Raw genomic sequence first — 26,729 nt, 5'->3', positions numbered from 1 at the left:
GCGACAGGTTTGCGAGATGAGGTGACTTCATTTTCTCGATATGATGATATTACAACCCTCCTTGATAGATTACCGTGACAAATACAACAGCCTGTGTACCTAAGTCGTCCCTGTCAGGGTGAGGACAGGGGGGCATATTTCCAAAGGTACATGTCAAGATGTACACGTATATTACGTAGCGAGGTAGGTACATTAAGCATAAGACAGGTACCTACTCTAATTCCCCTACGGAAGGTGCCTAGGTAGGAAAGTGCCGAGTCCTTCCTCCCAAGCTGTCTACCTCCCGTGCACCCCTAATAATAATACCTACGGTGCTAGGTGATCCTTCAGGCCAGAAACCAACCGTGCCGTTATCGCAGCTTCAATTAGGCAAAATAGGTCACCTCGATTCATTTGAGGGGTTTCTTTACGTAGTACCTCCCTCTCTGCGGCCCATAGTGAGCTCCGAAAAGCGGTCGTAGCCCTGCCTTAAGGTAACCTGCCATGTGGCAGCGCAGTCAAGCGCAGTCTACTCGGTAGAGTACGAGGTATAGCAGACAGAATCAATTCGCCGGTCTAGCCCCCCAATTTTCTTCACCACCCACGCATCCGCTCCCAAGCCTCATTCACTAGCCACTGCATCTTATGCACAACAACCTCCTCCTGTTGGTCTCCGCCAAAAGCCTGTGCGCCTAAAGATGCCCTGAAACCTTTTTCAGATGGTTGCTGATTCGCACTCGAAAAAAAAAAAACGAAGCTTGAGGCTGACTTTTCCCCCTTCCCCTTCAAAGTCCCAGGGTCACATTCCGACTCCCCAGCGTCACATCTGAACCACGAGATATAGCGATCGAAACCTGTTCATTACGGGTACAATCTTCTTATTCAGGCCTGTTTCATCCATGAATCTTCACGATCTCGCTCCCGCAGCTTGATTCTCGAATTGACCTTGAAGAATTGAAAGATTTCGACAACCCTGACACCCTGCTGCTACTCGTAGATCGGCCCCGACTCATCCTTCGATGCTGACTTGGTCGCCTCGCACGTGAGTGTACAGGAGTATCAATTTGTGCACTTGTCAGCGATTCGAGCTTGCCAAACCCCCAATCCGCCACCCGACAATGTCGGAGCAAGCCTCACATCGGTCGGCCAGCAATGGAAGCCCGCCCCCTGATGATCTCGAGCACGAACTCGATGCCTTTGTACAACCGCTGCTTATTGACGATAACGTGGTACACAGCCTGGCATATAAGTTCTCCAAGGTATATGGGGAGCTAGCCTTATGCTCCGAAGAGCAATTTCTGCCTACTCCTGTCACCAAGTTGCCCACTGGTCATGAGACTGGTCAGTTCCTGGCCATCGATGTTGGAGGCACCAATCTTCGAGTTGCATTCATCGAATTGCTGGGCGACGCGGAGGAGCTGCTGCCTACAGCCAATGGAGTGGAACGATCACGTGAGACGATTCGGAATGCTCAACGTCCTCGTGTGCGACGGACGCTGGAGAAGGCGTGGCCCATCGGAGAGCATTTGAAGATGGACAAGACAGAGGACCTCTTCGCCTGGATTGGCGACTGTATAGCAGAGGTCGTTGGGGATCGGCTGACCTCAGAGATGGGCAAGGTGGATGTTCCCGACGAGCTCCCAATGGGCATCACTTTCAGCTTTCCCATGATGTAAGTCGAGACGGTGTATGGAAAGATCCAATCACTGACAAGGGACCTAAGGCAAACCGAGTTATCCGCTGCGACGTTGATGCCCATGGGGAAAGGTTTCACTATCAGTTCTGATCTCGACCTTGGATCTACTCTATTACAAGGCTATGCCCGCCACACACGCCGACAATCTCCCACAAGCTCGTCACCAAAAGCAAAGCGGAGAAAGCTCGGCCCCCTTCCCCGGCTCAAGATCACTGCCATCACCAACGACACGATTGCCACTCTCGCCTCTCTAGCATACACTGTCAAATCCCTCCCCAACTCTCGGGTCGTCGCTGGCATCATTGTCGGCACAGGGTGCAACGCTACGATTCCCATGAAGTTCTCAAACTTGGGAGAGGCCAAAGTCGAACCCATCAGAAAGAACAAACCTCATGCTACCGAGACGGTTGTGAATACTGAGATCACAATCGCCGGTGCTTGTGGCCCTTTACAGGATATCACAACGGAGTGGGATCGTCAATTGGACCTGGCGTGCGCGCGGCCGGGCTTTCAACCCCTGGAATACATGACTGGAGGCCGATACATTGGAGAGCTGATTCGCATTATTTTCTTTGACTACATGACGCGTGCCCACAAACCACCGGTGCCAGCAGCTTCTCTTCCCGCCACGGTTGTACACAGCTATAGTTTTAGCACCACCTTTGTGAGTGCCGTCGTTGCTCGAGCCCGGTCAGACTCAGAATTGGCTGGTGAACTAAAGCGTCGCATTCCTCCCCCCGAATCTTCGAACTGGGGATGGACACCGCATTCGGCCGGCGCACTCCGCAAAATTGCGCAGCTGGTTCAGGTTCGGTCTGCTGGGCTTATTGCAGCCGCCACAGTCGGACTTCTGGCTACTGTGGGCGAGATCGCACTGACAGAGCCTGGCAGCCCTGCGTCAGTTCCTGATGCGATGGTCTTGACCGACAGTAAGCCAGCATCGCCCAAGTCAAGCGTACCTTCTCTTCCACAACGTGACGCGAGAGATGGGCTGTCGCCCGCCCCCGGAGTAACAGCGTGGAAGTCAGGACCCGAGGAACTGGTTATCGCTTATACCGGCGGTATCATTCAACACTATCCCAACTTTAAAGAGCAATGCCAACGGTTTATCGACCGGCTGGTAATGAGAGCAGGTCCTCAAGACGGCGGTAAGAGTGTGTTCCTAAGAGAAGCTCGGGATGGCGGCATTATTGGTGCTGGTGTCCTTGCAGGGATGGAGACTCAGGAACGGGGCTTGTCATAACAAGCCTAGGCCTTGACGTGTGCGACATCTTCGTCGCATCTGGATATGCTCTTTTGCGACTTTTAGTTGCGGCCAGCAGGATGTAGGCACTGCCAGCCATTCGATTGAACAGATGAGACGATTGATCGACAGGAGACAAGTCTCGAGGATTCGTGGGAAAACCCCGGTGGTTGAATCATAGGGGAAATTGTGAACTCGAAGCACGCATGACGCAGGGTCAACCCCCTGCGTCTGGGAGGACTGTGAAAGGAGCTGCTGGACCGTTTAAGAAGCCTCGGGTCCAGTAGTACGGTGCACCATTAACGAGGTGGTTCCTCAATCTGTCACGGACCCCTCGTACAAACACTCCGTGCGACGGCGAGTGATGCTGACGCAGACATTCTCGTACCGAGTACTCGCACACGCTTGGAACACTTAGCGAAAGGAAAATTGGCCTCGTGGATTGGTGGCGAGGCAGGTTAGTGGGTTCCAAGGGCGCAGGCACGCAGGCTTCAACCCCGCGAGTATTAACCGAAGGATCCAAGGACCAGGTCAGGATCAGCACCAGCACAGACACCACAATGAAGGGGTCCCACGCAGGACTTGGGAGACCTCAGTGCGCGACCAAGTGTATTTTGAGGAACAAAGGCGGCCCGCTGAGTACATACCTTATCAGTACCAATATACATAGACTTCTAACAAAGGAGAGAGGTCTGGCTGGGTAATCATCGATTTGACTGATGATTACTCGAAAAAGACTCGATGTCATCAGATGAATCATGACCTCCCGATTCTGAAACGGAATGACCCCGGGAGACGATTCGACAACTTTTGGAGATCTCCGGCTGTTCTCAACGGCCAACCAGACATGAGTGGCTGCAGTGCTTGCATCAAGCTTGGACCATCTCTTTTGTGTCTGTGTGTTCATTGCCTTGAACGGGCCATCTCAGCGTCGCCGAAGTGTATCCATCAAACCGCTGCAGGTCTCAGGGTCCAGGCCAAATTGAGGCATTCTGATGGTGCTCAATGGTTGCTCCGGATGAGGTGGAAATATTCCGTCCAAACTGTATGAGGTACTGCTCGGCTGTGTGACCGGACTCGATGCTGTACTGGCTGAGGAAGGAATGCGTGAACCCCGGATGCGCGTGTACTATTAGGCGACTCGGTGAAATCGAAATTTGTGACCATTTTGCATGGGGACATTGTTGTTGGTTGGGATTGAACACGAGGATCGGTACATGTAGACGAGCTCAGCCAGCCCAAGTTGATCGACGTCTCGGAGACACGCGACCAGCACTTGGACAGCAATTCATGCGAGACTCCTGCTCCTGCCCTGTTGGGGTTTTCAGGGCTTTCCGGCTTCCTAGGCTTGATCTTCCCTAGGCACCCTCGGCACCGAGCGAATGTGGTCAGTAGGCTCCATGCTGGATACACGGGCTCTTAGCTCTTGCCCCGTCAGCTCTCGCTTTAACTCAAGAAGGGGCTGATTGACCGAAAAATGGCGTAAGGAGATCAGCCCATCCACCCTCTGGGCAGTGGGCACCACTGGCAACCCGCCCCGACCACCTTCCCCCGGTCGACGCATTTTTGGTTGCGGAATTCCTTTGCCCCCAAATTCCCCCCCAGGAGTCCAGGACCGGGTCTGGGTCTCAGGTGCCGATGGTGTTTTGGCTGGGCCTGGTGCGCATGTCGGTGTGGAGAGGGTCATCCTTTTCACGTTTTCACCTCAAGCAAGAACTGAGTGATGTGCACTGAACGGCCAACGGGCCCTCCACCATTTCCCACTCACCCGCATTTTTTGCTTTGGCTGCATGATCATTACATCGATCCCTCTTTCTTGTCCAAACCACTTACTTGTATACGACACTCGTCTTCTCGACATCGGCTCGGTCAAAGTCGAACTCGTTAACGTCGCTCGTTGCTCCTGCAGCAAAACCATCTCCCGTCGCCCCTCGGAAGCCTCTGTCTCCACCATAGTCGGTGTCGCCCATCGACTTGCTTCAACCTTCTCCGGTGCCTGAGAACCTGACTTGTCTGCTTCCCCCGTCGATTGCGAGAGGCGTACCTTGTCTTCTGCTCTGCTATGCGCAGAGTGTCGCAGAGTATCCAGTCTTAATGGGCGCAGTCGGACTTTCACCCTCTTGCTCGCTGCGCACGGGTTGCTTTACTTGGAAAGCCAGAGAAGAAACATGAGCCCAATTCCAACAATTGAAGATGTCCTTCATGTCTGGGTTAGGCGCGATGAACCAGATAATCCAGAACAGAGACCGAGTGACCCGAACGGACTCGTCCTTGAAGCTTGGGGTGGGTAGTGCCTTGTCTACCAGTCGTCGTACAATCCTCGCATAAGAAGCAGTGGCTGACAAAAAACTTTTCGGAGACAACAGCGCAGGGGTACATGGTCGGGTCACTCATCATCATGTCCTGCATCACATTGGCAAATATGCGGAAAGGTGTTTTGCTGCACAAATTGATTCTGCTCGAGGTAAGTTGGACCGATTGAACCCCTTGGGCGCTTTATGTTCTTGGGACAGTGACTGACCAGTTACGCGGGTTAACAGCTCGTCCTCGGGTATTGGCAAGGCTTCTTTATCCTGTTCAACCCACCTGTGTACGCCTGGTGGCTCTCTGTAGCCGCCATTCCGCTCAATATTTCCTGGTGGTTGCATAATGTCATCGCCTGGATGAAGTTAAAGCCTTTCCTCACCAAGACAGTCAGTCGGCTTTTTATCGGGACCGTAATCTTGGTGATACCGTATTGGATTGTCGAGATATATGCCAACTTCACCTACTTTCACAACGTCAACAAGGTCTTCTTGAAGACACGACCATGGGAAGCGCTGTGCCGGGATCCTTGGTGGATATTGGCAGCCTGCCTCCTGATATACAACATCAAGACCAAGTACGACTTGACACTAACGCAAATTGTTCGCATCTCTCCTCGTTTTGCCGTCATGCTTGGTGCCATGGTGCTCAGTATATGCTTTATTATCCTGGACGTCCTCTCGGTTACCTCGGCCCTCAAGTCTGTGTTACCGGTGGGCATCAACCCATTCTGGAAGCTGTCCTTTGTCTTCAAGTGCTTGACCGACTCGGTTGTCTTGGACGATTTCAAAACAGCTCTAGATCGACTGAGGGCATTCAAAATGAGCCGGCTTGGCAGCTTCGCTATGGATGCTGCAGACTATCGCAACAAAAAGCACACGGAGGACGTGAATGCCGCCAACAATTGGAGCACTCCGCCCCCTCCACCAACCGGGGATAAAGCCCAACCGATCGCCCCTCTGCCCATATTACCTAGCCCTGATAGCGACTATATCAAGCCTCGCTGGGAGGAGCTTAAGCATGGGCGCTCTGCCCATTTAGAAAACCGAGACTCGACAGAGATTGCTCGAAACGGCTCGAGAGATCGCGACCCAGAGGAGAATCCCTTTGACGCGATAGACTATGCCGATCCTCAACGAGAGTCCAGTGACACTCAAATGCTCAAGGCAAATTCCAGTTGGCTGCAACGGCGGTCCTCTGAAGAAACTTCTGACGCCGATATAGAATATGCCATGGCGGTCCGGTCAATGACCAATGACTCCATGGAACAACAACGCAATCGAAGCAAATCAATAGGTATTGCCAAGTGAGCTTCAGAGGTCTGCCCCGGAAGGGCACCACTTGACCATGGTTCTCCCACAGTTGTCACACAGCGCTGAGCGCATCACAGGGTCGTGACAATCTGTATTGGCCACCAAATTGTCCATGCAAAGGGTGAACCTGTCAAAGTCTGCCAGCCCAACACAGCTGTGGCAAGGCTTTGCAGAAAGGGCATGCTGCCTTCACCACCCGCCCGGCTCTGCCGTCACGACGGCAAGAGATAATGTTCAGGCAACGGACAACGCCGAGCAAAGAGCGGTACGCATCAGACCCGGCAACCAGATGCCTGACAGAAGGCAGAGGCATGGACTGAATGGACTGGCCTCGGAGCTCTGAATGAGCACGGAGCACCCAAAGCGGACTCTAAGAATGAGGAACGAAGGAATGGATCTGGGATACATTTTCCAAAATTTTATTGCAAGGATACCCCGTGATGTTGCCGACACGTTCATACATAGCGAACTGGCCTGGACTGGAAAAAAGGTAATTGCATTGGATTTATATGCCTGGACTGTTTCTTGTAGCGTTTATGTGTGGTTGCTTGTACACAAGTAATAAGCATTCAGTACTGTGTCCGTGTCTTTATGATTATGTGTACGAGGTACATGTATGTTTACAGAAGCTCGTGCACGAGTAGCTCGAGCAGGTGTTCGAGCGATACCCCCTGGCCCCGTATGCAGGGTGTCGCAATTTGACTGGTTCGCGGGCACCCAATGAAGCCCCGGCCGTTTTCTTGGCACAAGGACCCTCCCGAGCCACCCTCCAACGCAGCAGAACAAACGCGTCTCCAGGCCTGCGCGATTCCCCAGTTGATACTTTGTACAATTCAGTACTTTCTCTAATTCTTCAAACAACCCCCAACTTTTCTCCCTCGCCACGGAAGTCTGTTCTTGTCAGCATTGCGCTGGCGCTGGAGGACTTCTGATATGCCGGCAAATGTCTCAGTCGTCGAATCTCTTCTTCTGTCAGATCGATAAATCCATCCCCTATGGATGTCCTCTCGACTAGCACCCCCAACGGGGATCCTGGACCTACAGCGATATTAGAGCCCGTGGATCCCCTCGACGTCCTCGAACATATTGCCAATCTGATTGAGACTACACTGGGTGCTGCCAGGAGAGAGCTCGAAGCAGTTGGCAGCCTTTTGTCCAAAGCCAGCCGTCCCGAATCCCTCAACAAGTGTGCTCGATTTGCCACAGATCCTCAGATTACTCTCTATGCGCAAAAGGATGTTCGGGAAGAATTGGTTAATGGTCACGATGACACCCCAAGTCAGTAATGAATCGGGGCCTAAAGATAAACACTGCTAATCCATCAGCAGAAATCGAGCATCGATATACCCTCTCATCCGAGTTGTCCCCTGCACAAACGACTGTTGCCACGATCGCCTTTTTGAAACTCTCCGGCCCTCTCGATGCACGGAAGTCGATAGCCAGTCAGATTCAAGTCTTCAATCTCCCGGGCTCCTACAACATTGGTGGTGAAGCAAACACCGGCGGAGACGTTATCTCACCCTACGAAGTGGTCTACTCGCTCCTACACAACGTTCTCAGCCCATACTTTGAGGCGTACACCCGGCAGCGTGGCTCCATCAACCGAAACTGGTATGACCCCCAGGCGAAAGGGGGTATTCCTGGTGCGAAGAGAAGGATTGCGGAATTGGAAATGAGTCTCCTGCACCTGCAGCAAAACACTGATATCCCGATGATACACTTGCCCATGCATGAAGTGGTGATGGGAGCCGTACAAAATGCCGAAGCACAAGGATTGTCCCCTTCTGTGCAATTGATTCCGGCTCACGTCCTTGAGAATACCACCGTTCTGAACAGCATCCAAAATCATGTGATTGGGTGGATCAAGTCAATACAGAATATCACCAAACTGACCAAAGATGTCAAGGATGCGACACCCGCACAGACCTCTGCCGCGCAGGAAATCAATTTCTGGTTGTCATTGGAGGCTTCGTTGAATAAATTAGTGGAAGAAATAAGTCTCGACCATGTCCGTTTGACGTTGGAGATTCTCAAGAAAGCCAAGCGGCAACAGGCGGTTGTCAGTTTTGAAACCGACACCGGCTGGAGAGACGCCCTCGAAGTCGTGCGGAACTACAACACGCTCATGAGGGACTTTCCCCTGGATGAACTGTCTTCTGCAACGTCATTCCAGAAACTGGCAGAAGCTCTTGTCCTAATCTTCAATCATCTGAACAAGAAATGGAGGGTGTGCAACTACCCCATTCGCCGAGCACTCAGGCTGGTGGAGGGTATCTCGGAAGATATGAACGCTCAGATTCTTCGTCTGCTTCAAGGCCGCTCGATCATGTCACTCAGCTGGGACGAGTTTACCGACCTAATGAACTCAGTCAACCTGGTCTGGGAGACTTGGGATGATCAGATGAAGAGTTTCACAGCTGTTGCCCGGGAGATTACAAGGCGCAAAAACACCGACTTTGTGCCCGTGAAGATAATTCCACGACACGCTCAAACTCAAGAACGACTGCGGTACGTCTACCGCTTTCGGAACGACCACGAACAGCTACGTCGGACGATAATCAACGTTCTTGGATCCAAAGCCCACACAACGGACTCGACTCGACCAGCCGATGATGGTGGAGCTGCTATCATCGAGGAACTAGGAGATGTGGATGCCGTTGAGGAAGTTGCTGGAGCCTATGACATTGTCCGCCATGTGGATGTGTTAGATGTGTCTCCGAAGGGGACAGAAATTTGGGTGCAGGCTGAAATGCAGTATACTGAACGCACATCTCGGGTGGAGGATTCAATCATCACTAGGCTCAGAGATCGGTTAGGCAAAGCGAAGACGGCAAACGAGATGTTTCGAGTGTTTGAAAAATTCAACGCTCTACTGGTCCGCCCCAAGGTTCGGGGCGCTATCGCCGCATATCAGACCCAGCTTCTGGACAATGTCAAGAACGCTATTGCTTCCCTCCACGAGCGATTCAAACAGCAGTACGGTGGCTCCGAAGCACAGATGATGGCTCAACTTCGCGACATCCCTCCTGTAGCAGGGGCAATCCTGTGGGTCCGTCAAATCGAAGCACAGTTAAACAATTATATGTCCAAGGTTCAAGCGGTCCTGGGAGAAGACTGGATGCTACATACCGACGGGGAGAAGCTCGAAGCAGAGAGCAATCTGTTTCGCAAGAAGCTAACAACCAGGGATATCTATGAGGCATGGCTTAGGGATGTTCAAGCGAGGGACATCTCTGTCACCGGCAGACTGTTCTCTATTTCTCGGAGTCGTACAGCTAATGGTGCCATGGAGCTCATTGTGAACTTTGACAATCATGCCATTTCCTTGTTCAAGGAGGTCAGAAATCTGAGTTGGCTAAACTACCAAATTCCACATCGGATAGCGACAACCGCCAAACAAGCTCAGCGTGTATATCCATACGCTTTGAGCCTTATGGAGAGTGTTGCAGGGTACTTTTCCGCAGTCCGAGCCATTCAAGAAATGCCCAATATTGCACCTCTGATGGCCGGGTATGAGAAGGAAGTGCAGAGTCTCTTTGCCACCGGCATCAAACTCCGCTGGGACTCTTTCATTCACTCTTATGAACTCCACATCAAAGGGAAAGCGACTACAAATGACTCGGCTCATGTGCAGTACGTCCGTGATTTGGCTACAGCGGTCACAACTCTGCAAAGCAAGACTGCGACTGTGCGAAGCCTCGACCAAAGCATCCAGGTTGCTCTTTCTGAGATGAAGAGCTGCCCTTATACAGCCAAGAATTTCCAGGCCCAAATGGACATCATCCAGAATGCTGTGGACAAGATGAATCTGGAGAACTATTCAAATCTCTCTAATTGGGTCTCGCAGCTGAACTCGCAGTTGCGCCACATCTTCGAGGAACGACTACGAGCTGCTCTCAGGTACTGGATTACTTCTTTCACCTCCACAGACGAACAATACCCAGTCTCAGAGGAGTCAATCCATCATGTTCAGTTTCCCCTTACACAAATCGAGATCATGATGAATAACCAGACAGTTTTCGTCGATCCACCTCTCAACTTTGTCAAGGCTTCATGGGTGCTCCAGCTAGAAGACTGGTTGGAAGTCTTGTGTCACTTGCCTCAGGTCAGAGCTTCTCGATACTCGGTGACTGCAGATATCGGTTCACCGCAAGCATCCCCTTCATTCACAGATCTACCGCTGCAGAATGTTGAGGTTCTGCAGGCTGCCTACAACGCCATCGACACCAGAATTGAAAATATGGCGGTTTACCTTGAGGAGTGGTACACCTACCAGAATCTGTGGGATCTCCGGAGCGATCAGTTACATGAAACCCTGGGTGATGATCTCGCTCAATGGCACCAGCTCCTACAAGAAGTTCGACATGCACGTTCAACGTTTGACACCTCCGAGGGACGCAAGAGCTTCGGCAGTGTGGTCTTCGATTATGAGCAGGTCCAATCGAAGATTACACAGAAATATGATCAATGGCAATATGAGATAACCAGCAAATTTGGCGGCATTCTCGGCAATCGTATGGCTGAAGTGTACACTGATATGAAACGATCACGTCTCGAGCTCGAAAATCACTCCTTAGAGGCGTCATCCACTGCACAAGCCGTTGCATTCATCACCATTGTCCAACAGTGCAGACGAAATGCTATAATATGGGGTCCTGAAGTCGACATCTTCAGACAAGGCCAGACAACCCTTTCAAGACAGCGGTACAATTTTGCTAGTGACTGGCTTTCTGCAAACCAAGTGAGCGACGAATGGGATGCTTTCGAAGAGATATTGAATCGCAAAAGCAAGATTGTTGAAGATCAGACGGATGCGCTACGGGCCAACATCATTGCAGAAGACCGCGTTATCGGCAGCCGCATAGCTGATGTGGTTGCTCAGTGGACGGAGGAGAAGCCAGTTTCCGGAACAATTCCACCTGCAGAAGCTGCTGAGCTCTTACGTGTCTACCAAACTCGCATGGAGAAGTTGCAAGCGGAAGCTGAAACTGTCTCGAGAGCGAAAGAAGCCCTTGCGCTGCCATCTTCTCGAGATGATTCTTTGACTGCCGCCTTGGAAGAAGTGAACGATTTCAAGTCTGTCTGGTCCGCCCTGTCTACGATATGGGAAAGCATCAACGAGCTCCGAGAGATGCTATGGACTAGCTTACAACCACGAAAGCTTCGTCAATCATTGGACGGATTAGTGAAGATGACGAAAGAGATGCCCAGTCGAATGCGGCAATATGCAGCTTTTGAGCATGTCCAGACGGTTCTCCGCCAGTTGATCAAAGCAAACCCGCTACTGAATGACCTCAAGTCGGATGCCATTCGAGAAAGACATTGGCTAAAGATCTACAAAGCCTTGAAGCCCAACAAGAGATATTCTGAGGTGTCGATGACTCTCGGGGACGTCTGGGATCTTCAGTTAATCACCAGCGAAGCAACTATCCGGGACATCATCGTCCAGGCAAGAGGAGAGCTCGCCCTCGAAGAGTTTGTTAGACAAGTAAGGGAGACTTGGCAAAGCTACCCGCTTGACCTGGTGAATTATCAGAATAAGTGCCGGCTCATTCGGGGCTGGGATGACCTGTTCTCCAAATGCAGTGAGAATTTGAATTCCCTTCAAGCTATGCGGCACTCCCCATATTACAAAGAGTTTGAGGAAGAAGCCTCATCATGGGAGGACAAGCTAAATCGCGTCCATGTTCTGTTCGATATCTGGATCGATGTTCAAAGACAATGGGTTTACTTAGAAGGCGTCTTCACCGGAAACAACGATATCAAACACCTTCTACCCACCGAGTCCAGCCGATTCTCCAACATCAACACAGAGTTTTCTGCCGTCATGAAGAAGGTCTATAAGTCTCCATTTGTCATGGATGTGCTTGCCATTCCTGGTGTACAGAAATCCTTGGAGCGGCTAGCAGAACTCTTGACCAAGATCCAGAAGGCCTTGGGCGAGTACCTCGAACGGGAGCGAGTATCATTCCCTCGATTCTACTTTGTTGGTGATGAAGACCTGCTTGAGATCATTGGCAACAGCAATGATAGCAGCCGCGTCGCAAAGCATTTCAAGAAGATGTTTGCTGGGATATCTGGCGCCGAAGTGACCGATGACAACACGATCGCGGCCATTACTTCAAAGGAAGGCGAGGTCGTCAGGCTGAAGAAGGAGGTTTCTCTCATCAAACTCCCGAAAATCAACGATTGGCTTACAGCTCTCGACACCAATGTTAAGCAGACCTTGGCTGAATTACTTGCCGAAGCGGCCACTGCTTTCAGGCCGTTGTTTACTGCTCCTGAACTAGATGTCAATCAATTCCAAGAGTACATGACGCGATTCCCGGCCCAGATAATGATCCTCGCCGCCCAAGTTGTATGGACCGAACTTGTTCAAGGAGCACTTGAAGGTGGTGGCCAAGAATTACCAAAGCTTCACGAGTATGAAGTCCGTCTGCTCGACGTTCTGGCCGAGAGCGTGTTGCAAGACCTCCCGGCCTTGACTCGCAAGAAATGCGAGCATTTCATTACCGAGGCTGTTCATCAACGAGACGTCATTGCAAAGCTCATAAAAGCGGAAGCAAATACACCGGGACACTATCTCTGGCTTCTGCAAATGCGGTATGTTTATGACCCCAATGCAGATCTAATGAGCCGCCTTCGCATCCAAATGGCGAATGCAGACCTGGATTACGGCTACGAATACCTTGGAGTGCCAGACCGCCTGGTTCGGACACCACTAACTGATCGATGCTTTTTGACACTTACACAAGCACTTTGCCAGCGACTTGGGGGTTCACCATATGGTCCTGCGGGAACTGGGAAAACTGAGTCAGTCAAAGCCCTAGGACTTCAACTGGGGCGCTTCACTTTGGTGTTCTGCTGTGATGACACTTTCGACTTCCAAGCGATGGGCCGCATATTTCTAGGGCTTTGTCAAGTAGGGGCTTGGGGATGTTTTGACGAATTCAATCGTCTTGAAGAAAGAATCCTCTCGGCTGTGTCGCAACAGATCCAAAATATTCAGATTGGTCTCAAAAACACCACCAACGAACAGAAGGCACAAATCGACCTGGTGGGCCGTCGCTTCAGAGTCAACCCAAATTCTGGCTTGTTTATCACAATGAATCCCGGTTATGCTGGCCGTTCTAACCTGCCGGATAACCTGAAGAAGCTCTTTAGAAGTGTCGCAATGTCAAAGCCAGACAAGGAGTTAATCGCTGAGGTCATGCTTTTCTCGCAGGGCTTCAAGCAAGCCAAACATATCTCGCACCAGGTCGTGCCCTTTTTCGATCACTGTGCACAGCGACTTTCGAAGCAACCTCATTACGATTTCGGTCTGAGAGCACTGAAAAGTGTCCTCATTAGCTCCGGCGGTCTCAAGAGAGTGCGTATGCAAACTCCAGAGGGGCTTCCAGGAGACGAGAGCATCATTGAACCGCAAATCATTGTGCAGAGCATTCGAGAAACAGTGTCTCCAAAATTGATCAAGCAAGACGTCGAAACCCTTATTGAAGTCCAGGCAGAAGATTTCCCCGGCGTGGAATATGTCCCTGCAAGCATGACCAAGCTGATGGAGGCAATCAAGCAAGTGATGCAAGAACAGCACCTCACCGAAAGCGAGGCTTGGATGACGAAGATTCTCCAGTTGTATCAAATTCAAAACATCCACCATGGTGTGATGATGGTTGGACAATCTGCCTCTGGTAAATCTGCCATCTGGAGAGTTCTGCTCCAAGCCTTGCAGAAAGTGGAGGGCATTGAAGGTGTGTATCATGTAATTGATCCGAAGGTCATGTCAAAGGAAGCACTCTATGGCAGTCTCGACAGCACGACGCGGGAGTGGACCGATGGCCTGTTCACCGCCATCCTGCGCAAGGTCGTTGACAACCTTCGTGGTGAAGACAGCAAGCGGCATTGGATCGTCTTTGACGGAGACGTCGATCCCGAATGGGTAGAAAACCTGAACAGCGTTCTCGACGACAACAAATTACTCACCCTGCCGAACGGTGAAAGACTGAACTTGCCACCAAATGTTCGAATCATGTTCGAAGTCGAGAGTCTCAAGTATGCCACGCTTGCCACGGTCAGCCGTTGTGGCATGGTGTGGTTCTCCGACGACACAGTTAGCCCGTCCCTCATGATAGACCACTTTCTTCAGAAGCTCGCGGACCGAACGTTTGAGGACCTGGATGATGAGATTAAAGCAGCTGGCCTCAGTACGAAAGCTCAAGAGACACAGCGGGACGTGGTCGAGACCTTGAAAGGGTTGATGCAGCGCGATGATTTTCTTCTGAAAGCACTGTCATCAGCGGCAGGCCACAAGCACATCATGGAGTTTACAACAGCCAGAGCGCTCGGCAGTCTGTTCAGTCTGCTGGCTAAAGGATGCCGCACCATTTTGGAGTACAACATGAATCATCCCGAGTTTCCCCTGGATTTGGAGCAGACAGAGGCTTTCATCTCGAAGAAGCTTCTATTGGCAATTGTCTGGAGTTTCGTGGGCGATGCGTCTCTCAGCATCCGTAAGAACTTCGGAGACTTCCTGTCCTCGATGACGAACGTCGACCTCCCCACCCTCGACAGCTCTACTTCGCTCATCGATTACGACGTGACCCTGCCACATGCTCAATGGGTGCCATGGCAGGCTCAAGTACCGACGGTTGACTTGAACACGCATTCAATCACCCAGACTGATGTTATCATCCCTACGATCGATACTGTCCGCCATGAGGACGTCTTGTATTCGTGGTTATCGGAACACAAACCTTTGATGCTGTGTGGTCCACCTGGTTCTGGTAAAACAATGACTCTCTTCAGTGCCCTCCGCAAACTACCCGACATGGAGGTTGTTGGTCTCAACTTCTCAAGTGCAACGCAGCCAGAGCTTGTCATCAAAACATTTGAGCAATACTGCGAGTACAAAAAGACCCTCAATGGGATGGTACTGTCCCCCACCCAACTGGGGCGGTGGCTGGTCATTTTCTGCGACGAGATCAATCTTCCCGCCCCTGATAAATACGGAACCCAGCGCGCTATCAGTTTCCTGCGACAGCTCGTGGAACAAAATGGGTTTTGGCGCCCTACTGACAGAGTCTGGGTCACCTTGGAGCGTATTCAATTCGTCGGCGCCTGCAATCCACCTGAAGATGTGGGACGTCATCCCATGGGTGACAGATTCCTGCGACACGCGCCCGTGGTCATGGTTGACTATCCCGGCGAGGTCTCCTTGGCCCAGATTTATGGCACCTTCAACAATGCGGTTCTCAAGGTGGTGCCCTCATTGCGAGGATTTGCGGAGGCGCTAACACACGCCATGGTTGAGTTCTACCTGAAGTCTCAAGCTAGATTTACGCCGGACATCCAGCCTCACTATGTTTACTCGCCTCGAGAACTGACCCGATGGGTCCGCGGCATATATGAGGCTATAGCCCCTCTTGAACACCTCTCCCTGGAGGGACTGATTCGAATCTGGGCGCACGAAGCATTGCGGTTGTTCCAAGATCGACTCGTTGAACAAGAGGAGCGGGCATGGACTTCTGATATGATACGACAGACCGCCCTGGAACACTTTCCAACTGCTGATATTGACCAAGCTCTACAGGGGCCAATCCTGTTCTCTAATTGGCTTTCGAAGAACTATGTCTCTGTTGAGCAAGAACAATTACGTGAGTTTGTCAAGGCACGCCTCAAGACATTTTGCGAGGAAGAGGTCGATGTCCCTCTAGTGCTGTTCAATGATGTCCTCGAACATGCTCTGCGCATCGACCGTGTCTTCCGACAACCACAGGGCCATCTCATCCTAATAGGCACCAGCGGTAGTGGCAAGACCACCTTGTCCAGGTTTGTAGCCTGGATGAATGGTTTGACCATCTTCCAGATCAAGGTTCATGGGCGATATTCAGCAGAAGACTTCGATGACGATTTGCGGGGTGTTCTCCGCGCGTGTGGCTGCAGAGGCCAAAAGATTTGCTTCATCATGGACGAATCAAATGTCCTGGACTCTGGTTTCCTAGAGCGGATGAATACTTTGCTTGCCAACGGAGAAGTACCTGGTCTTTTTGAGGGAGATGAGTATTCTGCTCTTATGACAGCCTGCAAGGAAGGCGCTCAACGACAAGGTCTTCTCCTGGATTCGCAAGAAGAGCTTTACAAGTGGTTCACCCAGCAGATTGTGCGCAATCTACACGTCGTGTTCACAATGAACCCCCCACAGGATGGTCTCTCCTCCAAGGCAGCTACTAGCCCTGCCTTGTTCAACAGATGTGTTCTCAACTGGATGGGCGATTGGTCAGATCAAGCTCTCTTCCAAGTCGGCTACGAACTGACACACTCGATCGACCTTGACAAGCCAAATTTCTCCGCCCCTGACAGCATTCCTGTCGCATATCGTGGTCTCTCGCTCCCTGCCTCGCACCGCGACACTATTATCAATGCAATGGTGCACATACACTACTCAGTACAGAAGACCAACGAACGGTTGGAGCGTCAGCAGGGCATCGTTACTTATCTTACTCCTCGGCATTATCTAGATTTCGTTACGCAATTTCGCAAACTCTTCAGGGAAAAACGTGAAGATCTGGAAGAACAACAACGACATCTCAATGTCGGTCTCGATAAGCTTCGAGACACAGTCGATAAAGTACGCGACTTGAGAGCTAGCCTGGACCAGAAGAAGCGTCAGCTGGAGCTCAAGGATGCCGAGGCGAATGAAAAGCTCCAACGAATGGTTGCAGATCAGCGAACCGCGGAATCTCAGAAAACCACCTCCATTGAGATACAAACAGAGCTGGAGAAACAAGAGAAAGAAATCGCGAGCCGGAAGGAGATTGTGCTAGAAGACCTAGCCAAGGCGGAACCCGCGGTCATTGAAGCGCAGCGAAGCGTCAGCAACATCAAGAGACAACATCTCACCGAGGTGAGATCGATGGCCAATCCTCCATCTGGTGTCAAGCTTGCTTTGGAATTGGTTTGCACCTTACTTGGTCACAAAGTCGATAATTGGAAGGCCATTCAAACTGTTGTTCGACGAGACGATTTCATTGCAAACATCGTCAACTACGACAACGAAAAAGATATGACACCAAGCTTACGGCAGAAGATGCGGCACGACTTCCTGTCCAACGATGACTTTACATTCGAGAAGGTTAACCGTGCAAGCAAAGCATGTGGACCTCTGGTACAATGGGTGGAAGCCCAGGTCAATTACTCTGAGATTCTAGACCGCGTGGGACCTTTGCGAGCGGAAGTAGAGCAACTTGAGGACAAAGCTCTCCAAACCAAGGCAGAGGCCAAAGCCATTGAGAACAGGATCCTCAAGCTGGAGGAGAGCATTGCAACCTACAAGACAGAATATGCTGCCCTGATCAGTGAAACCCAAGCAATCAAGAGCGAAATGGCACGAGTTCAGACGAAGGTAGACCGCAGTCTACGTCTGCTCGACAGTCTGTCTTCCGAGCGTGTCAGATGGGAGGCAGCCAGTAAGTCTTTTGAGACGCAAATCCAGACCCTGGTTGGGGACGTGGTCATTGCATCGGCATTCCTGGCGTATGGAGGTCTCTATGACCAACAGTTCAGAAAGACCATGGTCGATGATTGGATGCATCACATGTCGCAGTCTGGCATTTCTTGCAAGACTGATGGCTCAGTTCTTGGATACTTGTCGTCTGCTGACGAACGACTGCAATGGCAGCGCCACTCTTTGCCAGCTGATGACTTGTGCATGGAGAATGCCATCATGCTCAAGCGCTTCAACCGATATCCATTGATCATCGACCCACCCGGCAGGGTGACGGAATTCTTGAAACAAGAGCATCAAGGGCGGAAGCTGACAGTGACAAGCTTCTTGGATGACGCCTTCACCAAGCAACTTGAAAGTGCTTTGCGTTTTGGCAATCCGATCCTGATTCAAGACGCCGAATATCTGGATCCTATCTTAACCCATGTCTTGAACAAGGAATACCAGAAGACTGGTGGACGAGTGCTTATCCAACTTGGCAAACAAGAGATCGACTTTTCAGAGCACTTCCAATTATATCTATCCACTCGGGACCCTTCAGCGGCCTTTGCCCCTGATGTTTGCAGCCGGACTACCTTCATCAACTTCACCGTTACCCGCAGCAGCTTGCGAACACAGTCTTTGAACGAGGTTCTCAAAGCCGAGCGTCCAGATGTCGACAAGCGAAGAACAAACTTGGTCAAAATGCAAGGAGAGTTTGACACAAACCTGCGGCAACTGGAAAAGAGACTTTTGCAAGCTCTCAACGAATCTCGGGGCAATATTCTTGATGATGACAATGTCATTCAAACTCTCGAAACGCTCAAAAAGGAGGCCGCGGTCATCACAAAGAAGGTGGCAGAAACGGAGGGAGTCATGGCAGAAGTCGAGCGCATTACACAAGGCTACAGCCACATTGCCAACGCCTGCAGTGCCATTTTTGCCTTGTTGGAGCAGCTTCACCACCTCAATCATGGGTATCGGTTCTCGCTGCCATACTTCATCGACATATTCAACTCAGTCCTCCATAACAACCCACATCTTGCCAACAAGACAAATCATGAAGAACGTGGCGAGATCATCCTGAAGGACATATTTGTTGAGACTTATCGACGAACGGCCCTATCTCTGTTGCAAAAGGACCGCATCACACTGGCAATGCTGTTGGTCCGCGCCTCCCCATACAGCTTTGATCGATCTGCCATGGAATTGATATTAGAAGACCGACCGCACTCCCGGGGCACTGTACCCACGGACACTCGCGCTGAGGACGTGTTGGCAGCTGTCAAGCGAATTCCCGTTTTCAACAGCGACAAGGTCGACCCCTCAAGCAAGAATTGGTTGCAGTTTCTCTCGGCCGAACGTGCAGAGCACTGTGTTCCCACCATTTGGAACGATACCGACAGCGTGATTGATCAAAACCTCTACAAATTGCTCCTTGTGAAGCTGGTCCGACCGGACAGGTTTTTGCCCGCAGCTCAAACACTAGTCGCAGGTGTTTTTGGACCCGAAATCTTCCAGGGTACTGATGACCTAGCAACGATTGTCAACCAAGTCAATTCCTCGATCCCAATTGCACTCTGCTCCAACCCCGGGTTTGATGCAAGCTACAAAGTCGATGCCCTTGTGGAGAAGCAGAATGCAAACTGCGCCAATGTTGCGATGGGCTCTGATGAAAGCGTTGCAAGTGCTGACAAGGCCATCACCAGTGCCGCCGCAAATGGTACATGGGTTTTGATCAAGAATGTCCATCTCGCGCCTCAATGGCTACAGACTCTAGAGAAGCGCCTCTCGGCACTCAAACCGCATAACGACTTTAGGTTGTTCCTCTCCATGGAGTCAAGCCCCAAAATACCCGTTAACCTGCTCCAAGCCTCCAGAACGCTCGTCTATGAGCAACCAGCGGGCATGAGAGCAAATATGAAAGACACACTGACTGTGGTATCCGACCGAGGCACCCGAACACCTGTCGAGAAGGGCCGGCTTTACCTTCTTCTCTGCTTCCTTCATGCCGTACTTCAAGAGCGACTAAGATATGCCCCAACTCTCGGTTGGAAAGGACTTTGGGAATTCAACGATAGTGATTACGAGTGCTGCGCTTTTATCATCGACGTCTGGATTGATGCAATCGCGCAAGGAAGATCGAATATCGCACCTGTCAAATTACCTTGGGATCTACTTCGAAACTTGATTACCGAAATGTACGGTGGAAAGATCGATGATGAAGGCGACTTCTCATTGCTCCGTGAGATTGTCAGCAAAGTTTTCGACCCTGCAGCATATGAAAGTGACCATGAACTGGTTTCCGCTCCTGACGAGGGCCAGGCACTCAAAGTTCCTTCTGGAACGACTATCCGCGACTTCATGAGCTGGGTGGAGCAACTACCTGAGCGAGAGCCCCCAGCGTATCTAGGGCTACCTGCAAACGCGGAGAAACTATTACTGATGGGCCAAGGAAGAGAAACAATTGGCAACCTTGCCAGGATTACGGATTTACTCGAGGAAGGAGAGCAGACCTTGTCGTAGGAGCATGGCAGCCTTTGAGTCGGCAATTTGGAAAACTGTTGGGCTGAGGTTTGATTTTCATGAAACAGAAGGTTGTTTCAATCATGACCATAGAGTGTCGCTGTCCACATGGACGATTTTCTCCTTTGTTCGAAACGAAACTGGTGTTCGCTTCGTTCATTGCAGCCGCTATTATTGAGCGCATGGCGAGAGGCGTTTGGAGGTTATGGTTTCGGGTATACCCTGTGTCGTTCCGCCGCGCTGCGGTTTCTTGTCGTAGATAGATTCCATGAAGACACTTACTTATTACATATTTTCCCCCTCCCTCGTGCTAGGTATTTGATGAATAGAAGGTTGAGGTTACTATGGTCGAACAAGGCACAACTCCCACGAGGCTGAATATCACGTGGCTATCCGTCCCCGGAAAACCTTCCCAGGCTGAACTGCGGACACTTCATTCAATGTGAACGCTGCGGGGAGATGAAGATCAAATACACCAGGTGGCCACATCTGGTCAGGTATATACGTTTCTGCTGGAGGCTAGTGCAGAAGCCTTGAGCTGAGAATCTTGCATCAATCCGGCAGCAAAAACTCGAGAGGAACGCCGAGAACGCAGACGTGAGACAGAGCCAGGATGAACTCCTCACACCCATAACTCCGACAACTGGAACTCGTCCAACAACGAGCCCGCCATGGCTGCAGTCGATGATACTCGGCGCAGCCATGATGTACACCGACCCAGCGTCGCGATACCTCAGTCTCTTCCTCCACAACCACAGACCATGACGCCAATTGCGCTTGATATGGCCTCTGATCGAACACCGGCGATTTCAATCGACCCAATTGCACTCATTACGCAGGAATGCATAACGATCACGTCTGCCATGCGGAAGCATGCCCGCTGGGCGCAGTCTTCGGTGTCAGCCATTCTGGGGGGAGGGGCCACAAGATTGCAAGAGAAGGACTTTCTACGCTCATCCTCGCAAAGTCGCCGGAGCAGCAAAGGGCCTGTGATACTAGATCCTGGCATGGCCAGGCTGAACGTGCCCAACACCTCGGACGATGAAAATTCCAGCCTGGCCAGTCGATGGGGTCTGCGCGGCCGGAAGGGCAAGAGTCTGCAGGATAACCCCTTGCTGACCGCGTTTGCACGTCTGAGAAGAGATCTGGCTGGCTGTCGAGATGTGACAGCCGTGGATGCTCCCGAATTACTGCACCCTTTTCTACAGGTCATACGCAGTTCTTCGACGAGCGCCGCGATTACTAGTCTGGCGGTGATTTCGATCACAAAGTTCTTCGCATACAACATTATCACGGTCAGATCACCACGAATCTCACAGGGGATGCACCTTCTTAGTGCGGCAATCACCCACTGCCGATTCGAAGCGAGTGACACCGCGGCGGATGAGGTCGTCCTGCTGCGTATCCTGAGGCTCATGGAGTTGATCATATCCAGACCGGAAGGCCAGCTGCTCGGTGACGAGAGTATCTGCGAGATGATGAGTACCGGCTTAAGCATGTGCTGTCAGTCAAGGCTTTCGGAGGTCCTCAGGAGGTCTGCCGAGATGGCCATGGTCACCATGTGTCAAGTGGTGTTTAGCAGATTGAAGTCGTTAAAGGTGGAAGAGATACCAAAGTCAAGGAGTCGGTCGAATACGAGAACAACTCTGCTTAGTGCTACCGAAGAACTAAAGATTGAACCCCCCATGACAGGCAGCGTCATGGGAAATGGTGAGCCAGAACGACCAAGCGTTGACGTTGACGGACGAACCAGTGTGGAAGGCGGCACTGGATCCAAGGTTTCCACGGAACCGCAGAATACGGCCGCGCCAGCGAAGGAAGATGAGTTTGACAACGTGGAGCCATACGCCCTGCCATCAATCAAAGAGCTCTTTCGCGTCCTCATTGATCTCCTTGATCCTCACGACAAAACACATACAGATGCAATGCGAATCATGGCCCTCAGAATCATTGACGTCGCCCTTGAGGTTTCGGGGCCTTCAATAGCGAAACAGCCTGTTTTGGCAGCACTGGTCCAGGACGATCTTTGCCGCCATTTATTCCAACTCGTTCGATCGGACAATATGGTCCTTCTGAACAGCTCTTTACGTGTCGCCGGGACATTACTGGCCACATGTCGACGGCTGCTTAAGCTGCAGCAAGAGCTGTTCCTTTCATACTTGGTGGCTTGTCTGCATCCCCGTGTAGACATCCCCCAGGAACCAGGCATTGATCCGTCGTTGTATGAGGGGGTACCTCAATCTCCCAAATTGGTGAAACCAGCACCGTCGCAGCCGAGCAGCGGTCGGTCAACCCCGGTGCCAATCAAAGACAGGCAGAAGCTGGGACTCGAAGGCGGTACTCGAAGGCCGGAGGCCAGAGAAGCGATGGTTGAAAGCATTGGCACCTTGGTCCGCATCCCTGGATTCATGGTGGAACTTTTTCTCAACTATGACTGCGAAGTCGACCGGCAGGACCTCTGCGAAGATATGGTGGGACTTTTATCGCGGAATGCCTTCCCGGATTCTGCCACTTGGAGCACTACCAATGTGCCTCCACTATGTCTGGATTCGTTGCTGAGCTTCATCCAATTCATGGCCGAGAGGCTTGTCCACGAAACGCCAGCATGGGCACGGGAGCGGATAGACAAGCTGCGTCTGCAACGAGCAAGGAAAAAGATCATCAAAAGTGGTGCATCCAAGTTCAACGACGATCCCAAAGCAGGTGTGGCATATCTGGTGAGGAACGGCATCATAGAGAATCCAGATGATCCCGTCCAGGTGGCTCAGTTTTTGAAAGGCACCTCTCACGTCTCCAAAAAAGTGCTGGGAGAGTTTATAACCAAGAAATCCAATGAACCGCTGCTGGTAGCATTCATCGGGCTGTTTGATTTTGAGGACAAACGCATTGATGAGGCTCTTCGGGAAGTATTGGGATCTTTCCGCCTTCCTGGGGAAGCGGCACTGATCGAACGAATCGTCAACAATTTTACCGAAAAGTACTGCAGAACCGTCTCACCCGAGGAGATCGCCGACAAGGATGCCGCCTTCGTCCTAGCCTATGCGATTATCATGCTGAACACCGATCTTTACAATCCCAACGTTGCGAAGACACAGAAGCGGATGTCGTACGAGGATTTTGCGAGAAACCTGCGGGGTGTCAACGCAGGAAAGGACTTTTCGCCGGAACTGCTGCAGGACATCTACGAAGCCATCAAGGAGAACGAGATCATTCTTCCCGACGAGCACGAGAACAAACATGCCTTTGAATATGCCTGGAAGGAGCTCTTGCTGAAGACACACAACGCCGGATCTCTGGAGCTCTGCGATACCAATGCCTTCGACGCAGAAATGTTCAAGGCAACTTGGAAACCGATCGTGGCAACTCTGTGCTATGTCTTCATGTCAGCCTCTGATGATGCCGTCTTCTCTCGAGTCGTGGTTGGTTTCGATCAATGCGCCCAGATCGCGGCCAAATACGGAGTCACCGAGGCCTTTGACCGCATTGTCTACAGCGTCAGTCACATCAGCGGATTAGCGGCAGAAATTCCTCCGAGCACTTCGTTGAATACGGAAGTTCAGGTTGGAAAGAAGAGAATCATGGTTAGTGAAATGGCCGTGAGGCTTGGAAGAGACTTTCGAGCCCAGTTAGCGACCGTATTGCTTTTCAGGATACTACAGGGTCATGAAGAAGCGGTGGGCGACACTTGGATTTACGTCGTGCGCATTCTAAGAAACCTGTTTGTCAACTCGCTCATCACGTTGCCAAAGTTCGAGCAAGATGGATTTGAAGACCTTGGTCCGATCCCTCTGCAACCACCGTCACAAGTCATCGACCGAGATGGCCGACTGAGCGATAGCGGCATCTTCTCGACGTTTACGTCGTACCTCTCAAGCTATGCCGCTGACGATCCACCGGAGCCTTCGGAGGAAGAGCTCGAGAATACCCTTTCATGTGTTGACTGTGTGAAGGCCTGCCGGCCAGACACTGTCCTGCAGCATATGGCATCACTTCCTGCTTCGCAAATCAAATCCATCGTGTCGGCTCTGCTGTCTCAGATGGAAGAAATGTCACCAGTCGTGACCGTCAAACCTGAACGGCCCATGCCCGTCACCGTCAGGGTCAACGGCCACCGCATGCCCAAAGCCGGGCCCGAGTACGATCCTGGCTCGGTGTTTCTCCTCGAACTTGCCACGCTGCTTACCCTGAGAGACGACAAAACCATCGCTGCAGCCGGAGAGCAACTCACAGGCGCCCTACAGAATGCGGTCAGAGATGCCTCAAATCTGCATCCTCTGGCTGCGTCGAGGGTTGTGCTTTACCTTCTTGAGTTATTGCGGTATAGCTACGTAAGTCTGACAGAGAAGTTCCTGTGAAGAAATCCTACTAACAAAAGGTTCTCATAGACCTACGACTTTATGCGTGCTCCTGTCGTTCTCCATGCCATATCAAGCTTCGACGACACTGTGCTTGACCGAACAGCGTCTACCATAATCCAGGGCTTCGCCAACGCCATTGGTACTTCGTCGGCCTTGCGCAACGAGATTACAAAATCTCCGGACTTTTGGTCGACGTTGCAGCGCCTCCATCAACACAAAACAGAGGCAGAGCGTGTGTTTGACATTCTAGCACGCCTTTCCACCCCTTCCCCAACAAAGTCACAAGATCAGCAAGCTTTGACGGCAGATAACTTCGAATCCGCCATCTCCCTCGCAAACGACATTGCATCCGCCGGCTCGATCGGATCCATTCAAGAAAAACGCCGTGACTTTGCCGCGAAACATGGCCGGCAAGCCAAGCCTGCGAAACCCGAAGACATTGTGGTTGTTCAGCGGGCCACCAAGGCCGTGGGGCTGATCTATCAGTTGTCCGATCGTGTCCCGGGTCTCATTGATCAAAGCCATCTGGAGAGGAATGAAGCTTGGGCTGCATATTGGAGTCCGATCTTCCGAGCCCTATGTGCGCAGTGTGTCAACCCCTGTCGTGAAGTCAGACATCGTGCGTTGTCAGCCCTGCAACGCACACTGCTCTCCGAGACTGTAGCAGACGAAAAGGGTACGGAGCAGGACCAACACACAGAATGGACGGCAATATTCGATGAGGTATTGTTCCCACTTACGCTTAGGTTGTTAAAGCCCGAGATATATCAGTTGGACCCGCCTGGGATGAATGAGACCCGAGCACACATGGGTGGCTTATTGTGCAAGGTTTTCCTGAGATATCTCGACAGGCTCAACGATATCCCACTTCTTCCTCAGAGCGAAGAAGGGGAGAGCGACGATGAACAGGAACCTGAAGGAGATATCGACGAAGGACAGCAGAAGGCGAGCACGGCAAAGGGCCAGGGCAATGGGAACAAAATGACCGATGTCTGGATCAAAATTCTTGAGCTTCTCGACCGCCTCATGAATGCCGGCACCGTGGTTGAGCACCAAGGTGACGCGCTCGCGGAGGCGGTTCGCGAAGGTGTGAAGAACACGCTTCTCGTCATGGACGGGGCGGGCTATCTCGGTCGCCAGGAACAGGCTGCGCTGGCCAGCCAAACTCCTCGCAGCCCACGTTCTCTGGACGAGAAGGGCGAGATCCAAATCTGGCCCGAGACGGTGAGGCGCCTGGATAGGTTCCTCCCGGGCCTGGTGCAGGAACTGTTTCCTCCCGAGCACGATCCGGAAGACGGTGCCCCCGCCGCTGCTACTGCTGACTCCGGCGGTGGTGGTGGTGATGGTGGTGGCGACGAAAATCGCAAACCCGCCCTGACGGTACAACCGGGCAACACCGCCGGGTCACGGCCGCAGACGCGAGACGGCCAAAAGGAGACCAAAAAAGTAGCGAGGGAGGGAGAGAAGTGAATCGGGCTCTACGGGTTCGTCACGAGTTCACGTGGATCGATCTCTGAGATAGAAGGAGAAGAAAGGGGCTGTTTTGGGGCGAAAGATATTATCTTAATTTTCTAGCTAAAATAGGTAAATCAATTTACCTACCTACCTACCTACCTACCTACCTGAACTCTTCCAGCAGGAATCGATCTACATGTAGGGTAGGGAAATAAGGGGCAGAGGAGAGGAGTACATGGACACGCGGGGATTTATTTCATTGACTTTCATTCAACTTCTTTTCCTTAAAAGTTGTTGGAAACAGACTTATTGCGAACAACCTCACTCTGCAGATGCAGGTTCCATGCGTCCAGCAAACTACTTATCATTGCCTCGG

General features: G+C 51.6%; 4 protein-coding genes across 4 annotated transcripts; all 4 read left to right on the top strand.

The window, feature by feature from the left end:
- Window positions 1–1,097: 1,097 nt before the first annotated feature.
- On the top strand, window positions 1,098–2,918 carry Z517_04965 (uncharacterized protein; the record flags this gene model as incomplete). The annotated part of the gene is made up of 2 exons (XM_013430293.1): window positions 1,098–1,651; window positions 1,703–2,918. 2 exons carry the CDS (start codon window positions 1,098–1,100, stop codon window positions 2,916–2,918), a joined length of 1,770 nt encoding a protein of 589 aa, XP_013285747.1.
- A 2,398-nt stretch (window positions 2,919–5,316) lies between these two features.
- Z517_04964 (uncharacterized protein) lies at window positions 5,317–6,532 on the top strand (the record flags this gene model as incomplete). The annotated part of the gene is made up of 2 exons (XM_013430292.1): window positions 5,317–5,382; window positions 5,459–6,532. 2 exons carry the CDS (start codon window positions 5,317–5,319, stop codon window positions 6,530–6,532), a joined length of 1,140 nt encoding a protein of 379 aa, XP_013285746.1.
- Window positions 6,533–7,530: 998 nt separating this feature from the next.
- On the top strand, window positions 7,531–20,540 carry Z517_04963 (uncharacterized protein; the record flags this gene model as incomplete). Its single annotated transcript, XM_013430291.1, has 2 exons — window positions 7,531–7,813; window positions 7,864–20,540. 2 exons carry the CDS (start codon window positions 7,531–7,533, stop codon window positions 20,538–20,540), a joined length of 12,960 nt encoding a protein of 4,319 aa, XP_013285745.1.
- A 671-nt stretch (window positions 20,541–21,211) lies between these two features.
- Window positions 21,212–26,368, top strand: Z517_04962 (uncharacterized protein; the record flags this gene model as incomplete). The annotated part of the gene is made up of 2 exons (XM_013430290.1): window positions 21,212–24,868; window positions 24,926–26,368. 2 exons carry the CDS (start codon window positions 21,212–21,214, stop codon window positions 26,366–26,368), a joined length of 5,100 nt encoding a protein of 1,699 aa, XP_013285744.1.
- Window positions 26,369–26,729: the final 361 nt, after the last annotated feature.

This window comes from Fonsecaea pedrosoi (genome assembly GCF_000835455.1).
Source record: "Fonsecaea pedrosoi CBS 271.37 unplaced genomic scaffold supercont1.3, whole genome shotgun sequence".
Taxonomy (NCBI): Eukaryota; Fungi; Ascomycota; class Eurotiomycetes; order Chaetothyriales; family Herpotrichiellaceae; genus Fonsecaea; species Fonsecaea pedrosoi.
This window is presented reverse-complemented; position numbering and strand designations above follow the sequence as displayed.